The sequence below is a fragment of the Cygnus atratus genome, chromosome 2, assembly GCF_013377495.2.
Source record: "Cygnus atratus isolate AKBS03 ecotype Queensland, Australia chromosome 2, CAtr_DNAZoo_HiC_assembly, whole genome shotgun sequence".
In the NCBI taxonomy this organism is placed as follows: Eukaryota; Metazoa; Chordata; class Aves; order Anseriformes; family Anatidae; genus Cygnus; species Cygnus atratus.
This window is the reverse complement of record NC_066363.1, coordinates 119,555,796-119,569,736: the sequence shown is the minus strand read 5'-3', so window position 1 is coordinate 119,569,736 and position 13,941 is coordinate 119,555,796. Positions and strand designations below refer to the sequence as shown.

The 13,941-nt window shown below is 37.0% G+C and overlaps 1 protein-coding gene across 1 annotated transcript in view; it reads right to left on the bottom strand.

Annotated features, from left to right (window-relative positions):
* Window positions 1–13,941, bottom strand: part of RP1 (RP1 axonemal microtubule associated) — a 189,021-nt gene that overhangs the window by 88,685 nt on the left and 86,395 nt on the right. Inside the window, exons 27-30 of the mRNA XM_050708777.1 lie at window positions 8,358–8,512; window positions 7,636–7,714; window positions 2,859–2,940; window positions 766–821 (exon numbers count right to left, since the gene is read on the bottom strand). Coding sequence (XP_050564734.1) covers window positions 766–821; window positions 2,859–2,940; window positions 7,636–7,714; window positions 8,358–8,512 — 372 coding nt within the window. The remainder of the gene's footprint in view (window positions 1–765; window positions 822–2,858; window positions 2,941–7,635; window positions 7,715–8,357; window positions 8,513–13,941) is intronic.

Below are 13,941 nucleotides of genomic sequence, written 5' to 3'. Positions count from 1 at the left end.
CTTTGTAGGCATATAAATAGACAACTGGGTGGGTAGTTTTTTATTAAAATCTTTTAACTCCAAAAATCCAAGCAGATTTAGTCAACAAAATGAGTATACTACTTCTAGTTTCACTAACACATTTGGAGCTCAATCTTGCAGTATTCCTGGCTACTTTTGGAATGCCCTGGTGGATTTTGAACTGAAAATGCTTTCACTGCCACTTCACAACACATCTTTCAATATGCTCATGTTTGCCAGGGTATCTGTCCCCATGTATTAAATGACAGTGACATTGAGATAAACAAAGCAACACTTGAATCTTTTCTCAGAGGAATTCCTGGCTGATTTCAGGACAGAATAGTAGAAATATGAAGAAAACCAGAAATGGTTTATGAACAGAAGGTTTTTCTCAATTACTTGTAAAGAGTTTATCACTTCTGTAGATCATCGTTAGCCAATCTGTATTCATTTTCTCTCACAGTTGATAGCTTACTTATATGATGAGGTCACTTGCTCACATAGCCACTTACTACTGATTTGGAGGTTAAATTCAAACAGCAAAGACAATTGTGTAGAAACCAATTCTTACCTTTAAGGAATGACTTCTTTGAATTGCCATCTTCTAAAATATTAGCAGAAAAAAAAATGATGTGAGCAAGATCCTTTATCACTTTTTTTTTCTTAAGTTATGGTCATATTCAGAAAGGATCTTCAGTAATAATTAGGCAGTAAATAACACTGTATTGTTATCACAAAAAAAGAAATCTGTAACAAAATACTTACTTTTGGCAGTTAGCTCTCTCTGAGTTTTCCCATCATCTTGATATTCATCTAACCATCTTTCATTGCATAAATAAAATAATAAGATTAATAACAATTATCAGTATTGATAATAATCAACAATTAATCTGACAATTGCTTTCTTTTTTTTTTTTTTTAAATCAAATTAGGTCTTTAAAATACCTTCTAGACCCAATTTTCTTGTATGCCTTCATCAGAGTTAGCATTTTTCATATTGGGAGTATTTGGCTCACTCTCCCTCCATCAAACAATGGGAATTTTCATGACAGTTTTATGAAGTGCTATAGTACTTCAAATTAAATATACAATATGATGTACTAAGCATTTACAGGATCAGATCAACAAGGCCAAGTGCCAGGTCCTGCACCTGGGGCACAACAACCCCAAGCAGCGCTACAGGCTGGGAGATGAGTGGTTAGAAAGCTGCCTGGCAGAGAAGGACCTGGGAGTATTGGTTGATAGTCGGCTGAATATGAGCCAGCAGTGTGCTCAGGTGGCCAAGAAGGCCAACAGCATCCTGCCTTGCATAAGAAGCAGCGTGGCCAGCAGGTCTAGGGAAGTGATTGTCCCCCTGTACTCGGCTCTGGTGAGGCCGCACCTCGAGTACTGTGTTCAGTTTTGGGCCCCTCACTACAAGAAGGACACCGAGGTGCTCGAGAGAGTCCAGAGAAGGGCGATGAGGCTGGTGAGGGGTCTGGAGAACAAGTCTTATGAGGAGCGGCTGAGGGAGCTGGGATTGTTCAGCCTGGAGAAGAGGAGGCTCAGGGGCGACCTTATCGCTCTCTACAGGTACCTTAAAGGGAGCTGTAGCGAGGTGGAGGTTGATCTATTCTCCCACGTGCCTGGTGACAGGACAAGAGGGAATGGGCTAAAGTTGTGCCAGGGGAGGTTTAGGTTGGATATTAGGAAGAACTTCTTTACAGAAAGGGTTGTTAGGCATTGGAATAGGCTGCCCAGGGAAGTGGTTGAGTCACCATCCCTGGAGGTCTTTAAGAGACGTTTAGATGTTGAGCTTAGTGATATGGTTTAGTGGAGGACTTGTTAGTGTTAGGTCAGAGGTTGGACTAGGTGATCTTGGAGGTCTCTTCCAACCTAGACGATTCTGTGTGATTCTGTGAGATACTGTATATTTTGAGGGGTTTATATAATCTGCAGTGGTCAGTTAGATTCATCATACTTAACAGGATAGATAAAACCTACAGATCTGGAAGTTTATAGAAATTCTACAAATATGCAACAATTAACTGATTTTTTTTTGTTTTACTCTCCTTTTCTGTTATGCAGATGAATTTAAGGACCTTTCCTGTAGATTTCCTTTATTTCTCTACAAACACACATGTACTCCTGCAGTTAATCCCCCTTACTTAAATACAGAGAGGTAACACACACAAATCCCTGCTTTTGCCTATTGGTATATTTAACTTTTTGTTGTTGTTATTTTTATGTTGTAGTCATGTGATTCAACCTACTGACAGCTAAAATTTCAGGTTGCAGTTGCCTCCAGTAATAAAATATTTGGAAAAACATGCTGTTTAGTAATTGTTAGAACTGAGAGAGTCAGGCATTTTCCAATTTTGTCCATAGCAGCAACACTCTAGACCTACTAAGACAGAGAAATAGAGATTTACTAAATGAAAGAAAATATATTAGCCCTTCTCTAGGAGGAAAGTTAAGGGCTTTCCAAAGATTTCTGGTATGTATATAATGTTATCAGTGACTGAAAAAGAGGTATTGACCAAAATCAGTATGTCTAGATCCTTACACATAATACTGTTTAGAAGATAAAGAACTGAAAGCTTATTTATTTTCATGTGGTCTCTGTATAATCAAGATAAAGGAAATATCAACACACCCTTTCTCCAGTTTTGGGCTTCTTCACATTAGGCTATGACTCCTTTTGCTACTGTTCCAGCAAACTTTGGCTTCAGAAGCAAAATTCTGCAACCCTTGTCCTTTGAGAAACTCTTGGGCATTGCTCACATATCTAGGCCGTGTGCACATACCTTTTCTGCAAAATTTTCCCCAGGTTGCCGAGAGTGTAACAAACTAATTCTGCTTCTCCATGAATGACATACCTGTTGCAAGGAAATACAACCTCCTGAGCTTCCTTTCCTTCTTTATATTTGATCACAATCTTATCCAGGAACCATCCATTGCCTGTGTTGAAATGAAAAAGTTTATAATCTAAAATAATACTTCTGTCAAAATAAAAAATATATATAAAAGCCCAGATGATATTTTTTCATCACAGAAACAGGTCCCATTAGCACAGAGCTCAACTAAATAGATGAGATAAAATAATACAACGAAAGCTTATCATTCTGTGTCTCTTGGAAGAGGTACAATGTTAATTCTTCTCTGCCTTCCTATTTTAATCTTAAGAAGGGGGATTTTTTTTCTTGGAGACAAGTATATGCATATATCTGTGAACTGCCAACACCATCACCATCCAGCCTACATCTTTTGATTCCTTGTGATCAGGCACAAGGATGTTAGGACAAATCTGCTTATGCAGTTAAATAAGATCTGTGTGAAAGATGGAATTTTTGGTCTTCTGTGAGTGAAGTTGTTATTGCATATAACAGTATTAACAGACCATTAATATCTACTGTTTCCATTTGCATATGTTCTTACTTAGCTTCTGAAAAATATATGCTTTAGCTTTTACAGTATAGGCAAATTTGCATAAACTGCAAAGTCAAAATACTACATCAGTCTACATGAACATTATATTAACAATTCTGATAGAAACAAATTTGTTGAAAACAAACAACAGGTGTTCTTCCGGGCATGTGATGAGCCTCCTCAAAAGTTTTTCAAATTTCTACTTTTAAAGTCTATGTTTCAAGGGCATGCTTTTGTTTATATGTCCTCTATAAAGAGAGGAAAGAACCTTCTTTATAGAGATTTATTATTTATTTGTTTTTTAATATGAAATATCATAGTCTTTATTGAAGTCTCTTTTTGCTTTCTTGCCCAAGGAAATAGCATGAAGAATTTTCTTTTGGTCTTGCAACAGCAGCAATTTAAATTTATATAGTATTTAAATCACAAAGCACCTAAGCACTTTATAGTTTTACCACTGAGTTTAATCACCTTCTACCTGAAACTTTGTGATAGGTCAGAGAATCCACTTTAAAGTAAAGCTACATAAGTTTTAACATACTTTTGGATTCTATAAAAAATATAGACATTAGTGATATGAATAGGGAAAAAAAATATTCAAGTAATATTCAAGTAATAAATTCATTCATCAGCATGAGATTAACTGAGGTATGACTGCTACTGGTTTACTGCATTGCTAGGAAGAAATGTTTAAGAACTTGATCTCACCAAAAAAATAGAAATTCTTATAAATTAAAAGACAGGGCATTGTTCCAGTCTTGTTTTTGCTGACTTGCTTGTTTGTTTTTTAACAGAGCTTTATCTTTGCCACACGCAGGGAGAAAAAAGTAGGGCTGGCAAGCAAAGTGTTTATAATTTTCATTGATACAAAGCACACATTAGTGAACATTGAAAAACTGCACAAGAAAATTATTAATCTAGTTATTCTCTCAGTCTTCCCTTTCCTTTCCATGTTTTGTTGCATTGACTTTTGAATCCACAGTGTGTGTGCAGAATCCTCTAGTGTTGACTGGGTTTCTCTTAGCTGACTTGGTCAATCTCCTTGATATGACAGTGGCCATCAGGTTATAGCTGGGGATCTGTATCTGAAGCTGGAGTGGAGCTGTGGGCCTTGGGGTCTGGCACACCCAGATGCCGGCAGCTGAGGAGAATGAGGATCCAGAGCTATTACTGGGCAGAGTGAGTGTCTAAGGCCAGCTACTGGAGGCCTGATAGAACCATACCATATATTATATGTATATATTACATTATACTTTATACATTTATACATTATGTATATATTTCCCATTGACAGACTGCCATTCTGTTCAGCTGGACAGGGCAAAATTATGAAGCCATTGGTCCTGTTTATGTTTGTATGAGTGCTGAGTTTCTGTCTGTTGACCTGTGTGGCCAGTCATGTGCATACATATATATGTTGTATAAATGTATTTCTGGTGTGCCTATTGGGAACATGTACTCAGTCTTGCTACTAGTGGGACCTGAGAGCATGGACCTGTGTCAGCCTCACCTCTGTCAGGCTACCAAATTCGTACTTTCCCTAACAGTGGCAACCACTGTCATATGGTGCTTTTCTCCCAGGCACCAAATGATAAGACAAAGGGAAATGGCCTCAAGTTGCACCAGGGAAGGTTTAGGTTGGGTATTGGGGTAAATTTCTTTACTGAAAGGATATTGCAGCATTGGAATAGGCTGCCCACAGAAGTGATTGAGTTACCATCCCTGAACGTCTTCAAGAAACATGCAGATTTAGGAATTAGTAGCATGGTTTAGTGGCGGAGTTTATGTCAAAGGCTGGCCTAGATGATCTTAGAGGTCTTTTCCAACCTCAGTGATTCTATGATGCTATGATATTTATACTGATCGCTTAGATCACTCCCAGTGCCCATCCTAGTGACTGGTATGCAAAGCCCTTTTCAAATACCCTGTTTTCACTGTCTGCACCACCCACAATTTGCCATGTCTCACAAGGTATTGCCTGAGTAATACTGTTACTTGTCAGCACATTGTAGCAAAACAGCATGAGAGAGGTTTTGGTCAGAAGCAGACAACTGTCCTATTTTCCTCATGCTCTGCCTTCCTAGCTGCATCAGAGTATGGAAGCCCCTAGAAGGCAGCAATATCTGTCCTAACAGGAGGGCTTGCCCAAGCAATGCATGGATCAGAATGCCAATTCCCCTTCAAGACTCAGGTCCATGGCACATTAGGACACTTTGCAAGCTTCCTTCCATCCCCCCTATACTTCATACAGAGCTCAGATGCTACCTCCTTGGAGGTAGTCTACAGGCCTGGCCAAGACTCACTAGCAAACAGGCAGAACACTTTGAAACTGATCAAAAAGAAGAAAGGGTACAGCAACGTCTTGAAGGCTTGTATAGAGGAGAAGGATCTTTCAGCAGATAAGACATCATCTTGTGACATATGCCTGGCCAACAGCAAAACCCTGCTGTCTAAGACAAAATTTCCTTTCTTTGCTGTCATGATGGCTGTGGGAGAAGATCTATGCCCTGCAGTCTGTGACCTTTCCAACAGAGTTTACAAAAAGGACAGTGCATTGTGGTATACCCCAAATACTCTGACACTGCGCAAGCCTAAACTAGGCTCCAAAGGCAAATAAACCAGGTAATTATAAGAGCATTTTCCATCCATGCACCTACAAAGAAATCTGCAAAAGATGACTATGACCTTGATCCTAAGCCTTACAAAGGTGTCTCTCTCTCCTACCCCAAAGAAAGTATCTATTCCATGCTCCATCCAGGGTACTTCTCAAATCGAGACTGAAGATCTCCTGCCCTATGGGCAAGTGATTCAACTAAAGGACAACTCCACCTCTAAAGGAACCCTTATTCTCCCTTCTTAGCATGAAAAAAATGGGTCTCTAGATGGCCTGTCTCCTGAATTACCATCTTTTTCTAGCTCTCAGCCCTTCCTTTATCCACCTCTCAGTCACCTCAGGCCAGGCTTATTTCAGGTTAGTTTGGGAAGGAGTTCAAAAGAGACCTGTGAGATCTGTCTGTGGTGCATACAATGAATGATTATTTCAATTACCTAGGCATAAATATTATTACACATAGAATTCAATCCATTCTTCTGTTTAGACAAATAGGACAGATTTTGAAATCCATTAAGATCATTGAGTCTGGCTGCAGATTTGTAATGCTGATTCTGTGATATGGCTATGCTGTCTATTATGGGAGAGGTGAAGGAAGAGGAGAGTATAGTACGGATGTATGGGGGGACAGAGTGAAAGTGGGCACCACTACACTGCCTTCACAGTTATGTCTTGGCATGTCTGTATATGAAACTCAAGTATGATCATCCGTATTGCTGAAGGCAGCAAACTCTAGAGAACTACAAAGATATGAGAATCAGATTTACACCCCATACCAAGACCAAACAAATAAGGCTACTTCTACATAGTCGCAAGTCTGCTCAGAGCCTTAGACAGTACAGTCAGTAAATTGGGCATTGCCTGAGGCCATTTCATAAGAGAGCAGAGTAAAGGTGCTTTTCTAATCTAGCATCAGTGTGGTCTTGAACTGCTTTATAAACCCTTCTCTTCACTTAGACTCTTCATAGCCACTAACTTGCAAACATACTTGCAGTATTTACATCTTCAATGCTTTTAAATGCCATCTTTCTCTTCAGTTACTTTGTTCCAGAGATACACAACTCAAGGGCCTCAATCAAAAATTCATCTCATTGCAAAATTCTTTTTTTTTTCTGAAAACTCTACAAACTAAATGCAATGCCATGTACTGGATTAGGTCCATATTGACTTGCACAGATTAAATTAACAACCACATCTTCTCCCGTTGCCCAAAGGAGCAAGGACATAATGCTATAGCTATTCAATATTTCCTTGGTAGTAAAGCAGCTGTTGAATATCTTATATTTCCATTCCATTTGATCTTCACTCTTTGTTTAATGAAAGACTATTTTACCTGTGTGAGCAAAATTCTCACAAATTTTCTATATGTAAATAAATAGTGCTCTGTTACAAATAAACTTGAAACAGAGTGGATTATCTGGAATTAAAATTGTGTCCTCTTTGCTGACCATTACCACTGTTTTTCACCATCCCATCACAGTGACTACTCTGCAGGAAGACTTTTTATCACTGTAAGACCTTCTGTCCAATTTTGAATGAAGGATCCAATATAAATAGTGTTCATGATGTTTAAAAGGACTTGAAAACAGATTGGTCTCTAGGAAGTTAAATCCTACCTGGAGCAGCTCCATCATGGCTAATCAGAACTTTCTCCAAGTCTCCCAGTGAGACAGCCTTTATGAAAAAAATGTCCATCTGTGGAAACATACAAGGAAAATAATTAAGGTCTTAACTTTAGCTATCATTTTAACTGTAACAGGATAGAATAGTTACTTATTTTTTTCCTTTTGCAAAACGAACATGGGTGTCTTATATTGGTCCTGGCCAGACAGTGAGGATCTTTTAAAGCTTTCTGAGGTGAATAACACCTTTGAATTACTTCACAGAGATAGCACTTGATTCTTTTGGCATGACACAATGATTAGTTGCAAAGAATTTTTTGGTCATTTCTACATTTCTACAATACATTTTCTAGTGCCAAGACTAGAAAACTTGGGAATAAGGATTTAGAACTTGATTCTAAAATTCACGGTGGTCTGTTCAGGAGAACACAAATGCTATTGATACTATTTTATCTATATGTCTCATATAAATAATCAACACTATGCAAATTCTGCTATCTAGTGCTGTCAGTAAATGACTGATGCAAAATCAGCATGTAAAAATTGTTCATCTGATATAATTATGTATGTAATTTTGCATAAAGAAAATATGTGAAAAAGCAGTGAACTGTTTGAATAAAAATTGTAAATAAGAAGATATTTACATTTTTTGAAGATATATTTTGCAAGTCATGATTTACTCTTATTGATCAGAAGCAGCATTGCTTTTACTTTACCTGTCCGTGTTGAAACTTTACATTATTGTTCTTAGATCTGTGAAGCTTCCTTTTGCCAGCATCTCCTCTTGTCCCAATAAGATTGATATAGACATTAAAATCTGCTTCAGCACCAAGTTTAGCCCCTGTGTATACATGGATCTCATACACCAGCACTAGAAGAAGAAAAAGCTTGAAATTAACCTTATAGTTTGTACATTATTCAAAAGCTTTCCCAACAAAATTTGGCCAGAAAAGTACCTTGACTTTCAAATTTGGAAGTAGCAACAGCTATCAATACATTTGTCAAATCTAGGTTCAAACCTTGCAATTATCTGCACAAAAAATATGAAAATACAAAACTCAAAAAAAAAAAGTATTTATGCTGAGTATAGCAGTCCATCTGCTCAGCAAAGCAGCCCATCCAGTAAATGTTCCCTAGTGCTCCATTTTCTTCTCTCACCCTGTGTTGAGTATTCATGATTTCACAATGTAATTTACAAAATCATTGTAAGTTATCTGGAGACTATCTAACTGTGCCTAGTCATTGTTTCAAACAATAGTTATATTTCACTGGTCCCAAGGCATTGTCTACCTCCACATTTGTGCAAAACAGAAATTTCTGGCAGCTAACCTTCATGTGACCTTAAAATGAGAATAGTAATCATGAATCCTCAGATTTTTAGATTTTCACCTCACGTAGAATGTTGGGCAAGAAGACAAATGGGCTCCCTCATCTGTTAAAGGTGGATACCCAACTACTTTTGAAGGTTTCAACATTTATCACTAGAGTATGTTAACACTTTTAAAAGTAGCTCTCAATTGAAATATATTTACAACTTTATAATGTCTTTCCTTCTAGTCTAGACAAAATTGTGCACCTTCAAAGAATTCTGGAATATAATTCAGAGTTACTGTATTAATATATTTCATACCACAGTAATACCATTATAATTATCCAGATATGCAAACTTGTTTTAAAATAAATATTTGTAGTAATTACATACTATTATATTTCATTGCAGGTTTTCTCATTATAACTTTCAAAAAAAAAAAATCCTGTTTACATCTTAATGGCAATTTTTCCATACATTCTTTCTGTTCTAACCACAGCTGGCCATTTCTGCTGCAATCTAGTAGATCACAGAGAAGATTATTGTTTCAGTAATCAATAATTTTAATAGCTCTTTGGAATAACACTACTTATAGCATTGAACTAAGATGAAAATAGAAAATGATCACAAAAGGCTTTATACTGGACAGTATCCTACAAATATTTATTAAAACCTTATTAATTTTAAGCTACCAAATAATTAGTAGAATCTGACATTTCTATAAATTTTCGTTCATTCCTTCGTTTTCCCAAGGCAGCTTATAAAACTCAAACATCACATCATCTACAATCATTGAAGAATACTTATTTCTGATTCCCAGCAGAGAAGTTAAAAAGGTAGTAAAATAATACTGCAGATAATTAAGGGCAGAAAATACCCACATACGTACTCAAAAGTAGGAAGGGAGAGTTGATGAATAGACTGTATGCTCAACCAAATTAGAATACTTTTAATTCATACAAAATTACCCTGAACTGGCAAGGGCACTGTCTCCAACTCTATACCACTATTACAACTATGACTCAAAATAGAAGTGGCATGTCCTGATCATTTTTATTATTTTCTCTACTGCCAAGCATTCATTGCAGCTCTCACATCCATGCATTAGAATATCACCATTTAGCCTGTGACATGACTGATCTCAGTAATACACACACATCAAAAATTTGGCAGAGCCTTATAAAAACTACTTGCAAGGTTTCTAACAGAATGAATCATGTTCAAAAAATGGCTGGCATGTAACAAATAGATCTGTTAATTAGCATAATTAAGCTATATGTCATTTATTATCAGAGAATCATAGAATACCCTGAGTTGGAATGGACCTACAAGAATCATTGAGTCCTATCTCCACACAGGACCACCTCAAAATCAGACCATGCGTCTGAGAGCATTGTCCAAACGCTTCTTGAACTCTGGCAGGCTCATTTCCTTGACCACTGCCCTGGGGAGCCCATCCCAGTGCCCGACCACCCTCTGGGTGCAGAACCTTTCCCTAACGCCCAGCCTGACCCTCCTCTGTCCCAGCTCCATGCTGTTCCCTCGGGTCCTGTCGCTGCCCCCAGAGAGCAGAGCTCAGCGCCTGCCCCTCCGCTCCCCTGTGAGGGAGCTGCAGGCCGCCATGAGGCCTCCCCTCAGCCTGCTCTGCTCTGGGCTGAACAAACCAACTGCTTCTCATATGTCTTGCCCTCTAAACCCTACACCATCTTTGTTGTCTTCCTTTGGACACTCTCTAATAGTTTTTACGTGTATATGGTGGTGCCAAAACTTCACATAATGCTTGAGGTGAGGCCAAGTACTCATAACTCTTCCTATATCACAACTCTTACTGTGCTCATACTGTCTGTAGATTAGCAGCAGAAGAATAAATGCACTGTTTAAAGGACAAAGGATAATGAGTCAAAACATGCTATGAAAGGAAACATTTAGGAAAGCAAAGACCCATATTGATCATGAAGGGCAAAAATCTTTCAGGGAGAAGGGGAAAGTCGCATTTCCAAAACAAAACATAAAAATTATATTAATCTGTTACAACCCATTTGAATAACAGGGCTGGACTACATGTGGAAGGCACTACAAATTAGTAAAAGCTGGGGCAGATCAACATGAAGTCTCCTCCATGCTTTTACATTCTTGCTTACATTCTCAGTTTTGAAAAAGCAGAATATCTGTGGGAGGCAAGGAAAGGGCATAGACTGATTATACTATGACTGTTTATATACAAAGATTGGTATCTGTATTACTTACACCTACAAGTAATTTCTGTGATCAAAACTGCAAAACTTCTGTAACTATAAGCACTACTTTAAAGCATTTTTTTTTTTTTTTAAGAAAACCTTTAACAGTAAATGATTAGAAAAAAAGAATACAAATAAGTTCTTTAATTTCTGGAGGGCGACCAAACTAAATAGTTTAAGTACAGGACATATCAGAACAGAATAAGAGAGAATTATATCACAAAACAAAAATATTAACAGATAAATAAATGACAGTTGCTTTTGTAGCACTGTGCTTCTCTCTGGTAACCAGAGAGATGATAATGATCTAATCAAGTACAGCTTTCTATTGCCACATGCCTAAATAATTCAGTCTGAAGTAGAAAACATGTACATGTTGAAATGTAAAGAACTGGAAAATATTTTCCATAGCTCCTTGTGTCTATACATCTCTCACCATCTGGAGAATGATAGGTCTGGCATTTATTTAGGCTACACAATCTGTATTATTTAGAAAGGAACCTCCTTAAAAGAAAGACCGGTTTATGCTTCAAATGTTCATATAAATTAACAATACTCTGTGAATTAGGCTGCTATATTAGGACAGTAAATGGAATGTTAATTTACCTTATCTTGCCTGTATGTTACAATGCATTTTATAAGAAACATAAGAAATAAATAAAATAAAATAAAATAAAATAATAATATTTTTTAAAAAAAAAAAGCAACGAAAATATTCTAATATTCTCCCAAATGTCCTGTATGTGCCACATGCCACTATGGAAAAATGCCTGGACAGTATATAAACATTCACTAAACAGGTTGTGTAGGTTAAACATTTTCTGTAGAAATAGAAACCTAGGTACAGAGTAGCTTGACTTGATGCAGTTTTTTTAAACTGTCAAGTAGTTCCTCTAGATTGCAGAACAGCTACAAAAGATGCTAGTGTTAATGGCTGTTGAGCTAGAAATTGCTTAAATATAAGAACAAGGAAAAGCATGCCACTCTGTAACAGATAAGGGAAAGTACACTAGTAGTTCGATGAGCACAGGAGACAGGTACAACCAAGTCTGGAGAAAACCTACCAGCTGAAAATACTGTTGAGATAGCAAAACTCACCATATGTGAAATTTGCCTGTTTGTGGATTTCTGTTCATTGTTGTGTGCGTTGAACAAAATTAAAAGACCCTAAAAGATATATTCAGCCTCTGTATCTCTGGTTTAATTTCCTTTGAAAAACTGATCTATTCCAAGGCCCCCACTGCTGCCCATCTGAAAAGTAGATGCTGCAGTAAGAAAAAGCAATCACAAAACTTTGATAATTAGAACTCTATAGCCTGATCTTCTGCACTGTAGTAGAAATTTCATTTTACTATACACTACTGATTTAGTGAAACTACATCAACTGAAAACTGGCGTGACAAAGCTGAGAAGTAGGCAAAATAATTAGGGATAGAAAAAATGATAGAAAAAAAATGGCAAAAAATGGGATAGAAAAAGTTGAAAAATAAAGTCAACTACTGAACAGAAGATAGGGAATACTATTTCAGTGGTCTAAGGGAACTGTCAGACTCACATCTAGGCAGTTCTGTCTAATGTGGGACACATTGAAGTAATAGAACCAATGTCTTGAAAAATTCAATAACTTCGATAAAAGATATAAGAGGATTAATTAACACAGAATAGTTGGAAAAAAAATCTCGGATAGCACTCACTAGAAAAGAAAATGACCTTTTAGAAAGAAAGTGATCAAGATCTACAAATTCCTAAAAGAGTAACTTAAGATAAGTTCTATAATCAAGCAGAAAACTCTTGGACGTGGGTGCATGGATGAAAAAGTTGAAACAAGGGAAGTGAAATGTTTTCAGGCAGATGTGATGAGCTTCTAAAAGGCTCCATGAAAGACAGACACTAAAGCAGTATAATTACTATGCTTAAAAATGGCACAGGTACCTAATGCCAAAAAGAATATAGAAGTCACTGACCAGTCAGATGTACAAGGATCAAATCTCGTTCACTCAGTAAAACTGCCCTAATACTACCTCTTGAAATGTTACCATAAGAATTCTGGTGTTTTGTCAAGTCTTAAATCCAGCTTCTGGCTTCTACTGATAACATGAGAACATGAACTACCTGGATAAAGGGGAGAAAGAAAGGAAGTTTTGTTTCTCTGTTTATTAAGAAAATTTAACCTAAAGGCATATAAGGGCAAAAGAATGCAAGTTAAAGAACCCCTTTTTCACACTCCTTATTCTGAGAACCTGAATCAGGGTCTACAGTGTAGAAGGTTAGGTATATTCCTGATCACTTGCCAATAGCAAGAGTTAGTTTAGCTCCAATTTGCAAGCAAAGCATATGACTCTCATTTCCTTCTGAGGGAGTAATGTACAGAATTCAGTCACCTATGATATTTTCCTTTGAAAATATAATCAGTGAGGAAGCAGTACAGGCTGCATTGCATTAAACACTAAGTTAATATTTTGTTATGTTTTGAGAGGAGAAGATAATAACTTTAAAAGATTAAAAAATTTATCAGTGAGAATAACAAAAAAAGAAAGTTTTTACTGCAGAAATATTTGTCTTTTTCTGCTGACTTCATAAACATTACACTCTCATTGTTAGCTCCTTCCAAACTAATTCTACTACAAGAAAAGCACAGTCATTATTTTAGAATTCTAGTGAAGAACAGATGAATTACAGATAAATAAAAGTATCACATTACTCATAGTAAAATAGATAAGCTTCCTCTGCATTACAGCTGAGCCTAATGACACT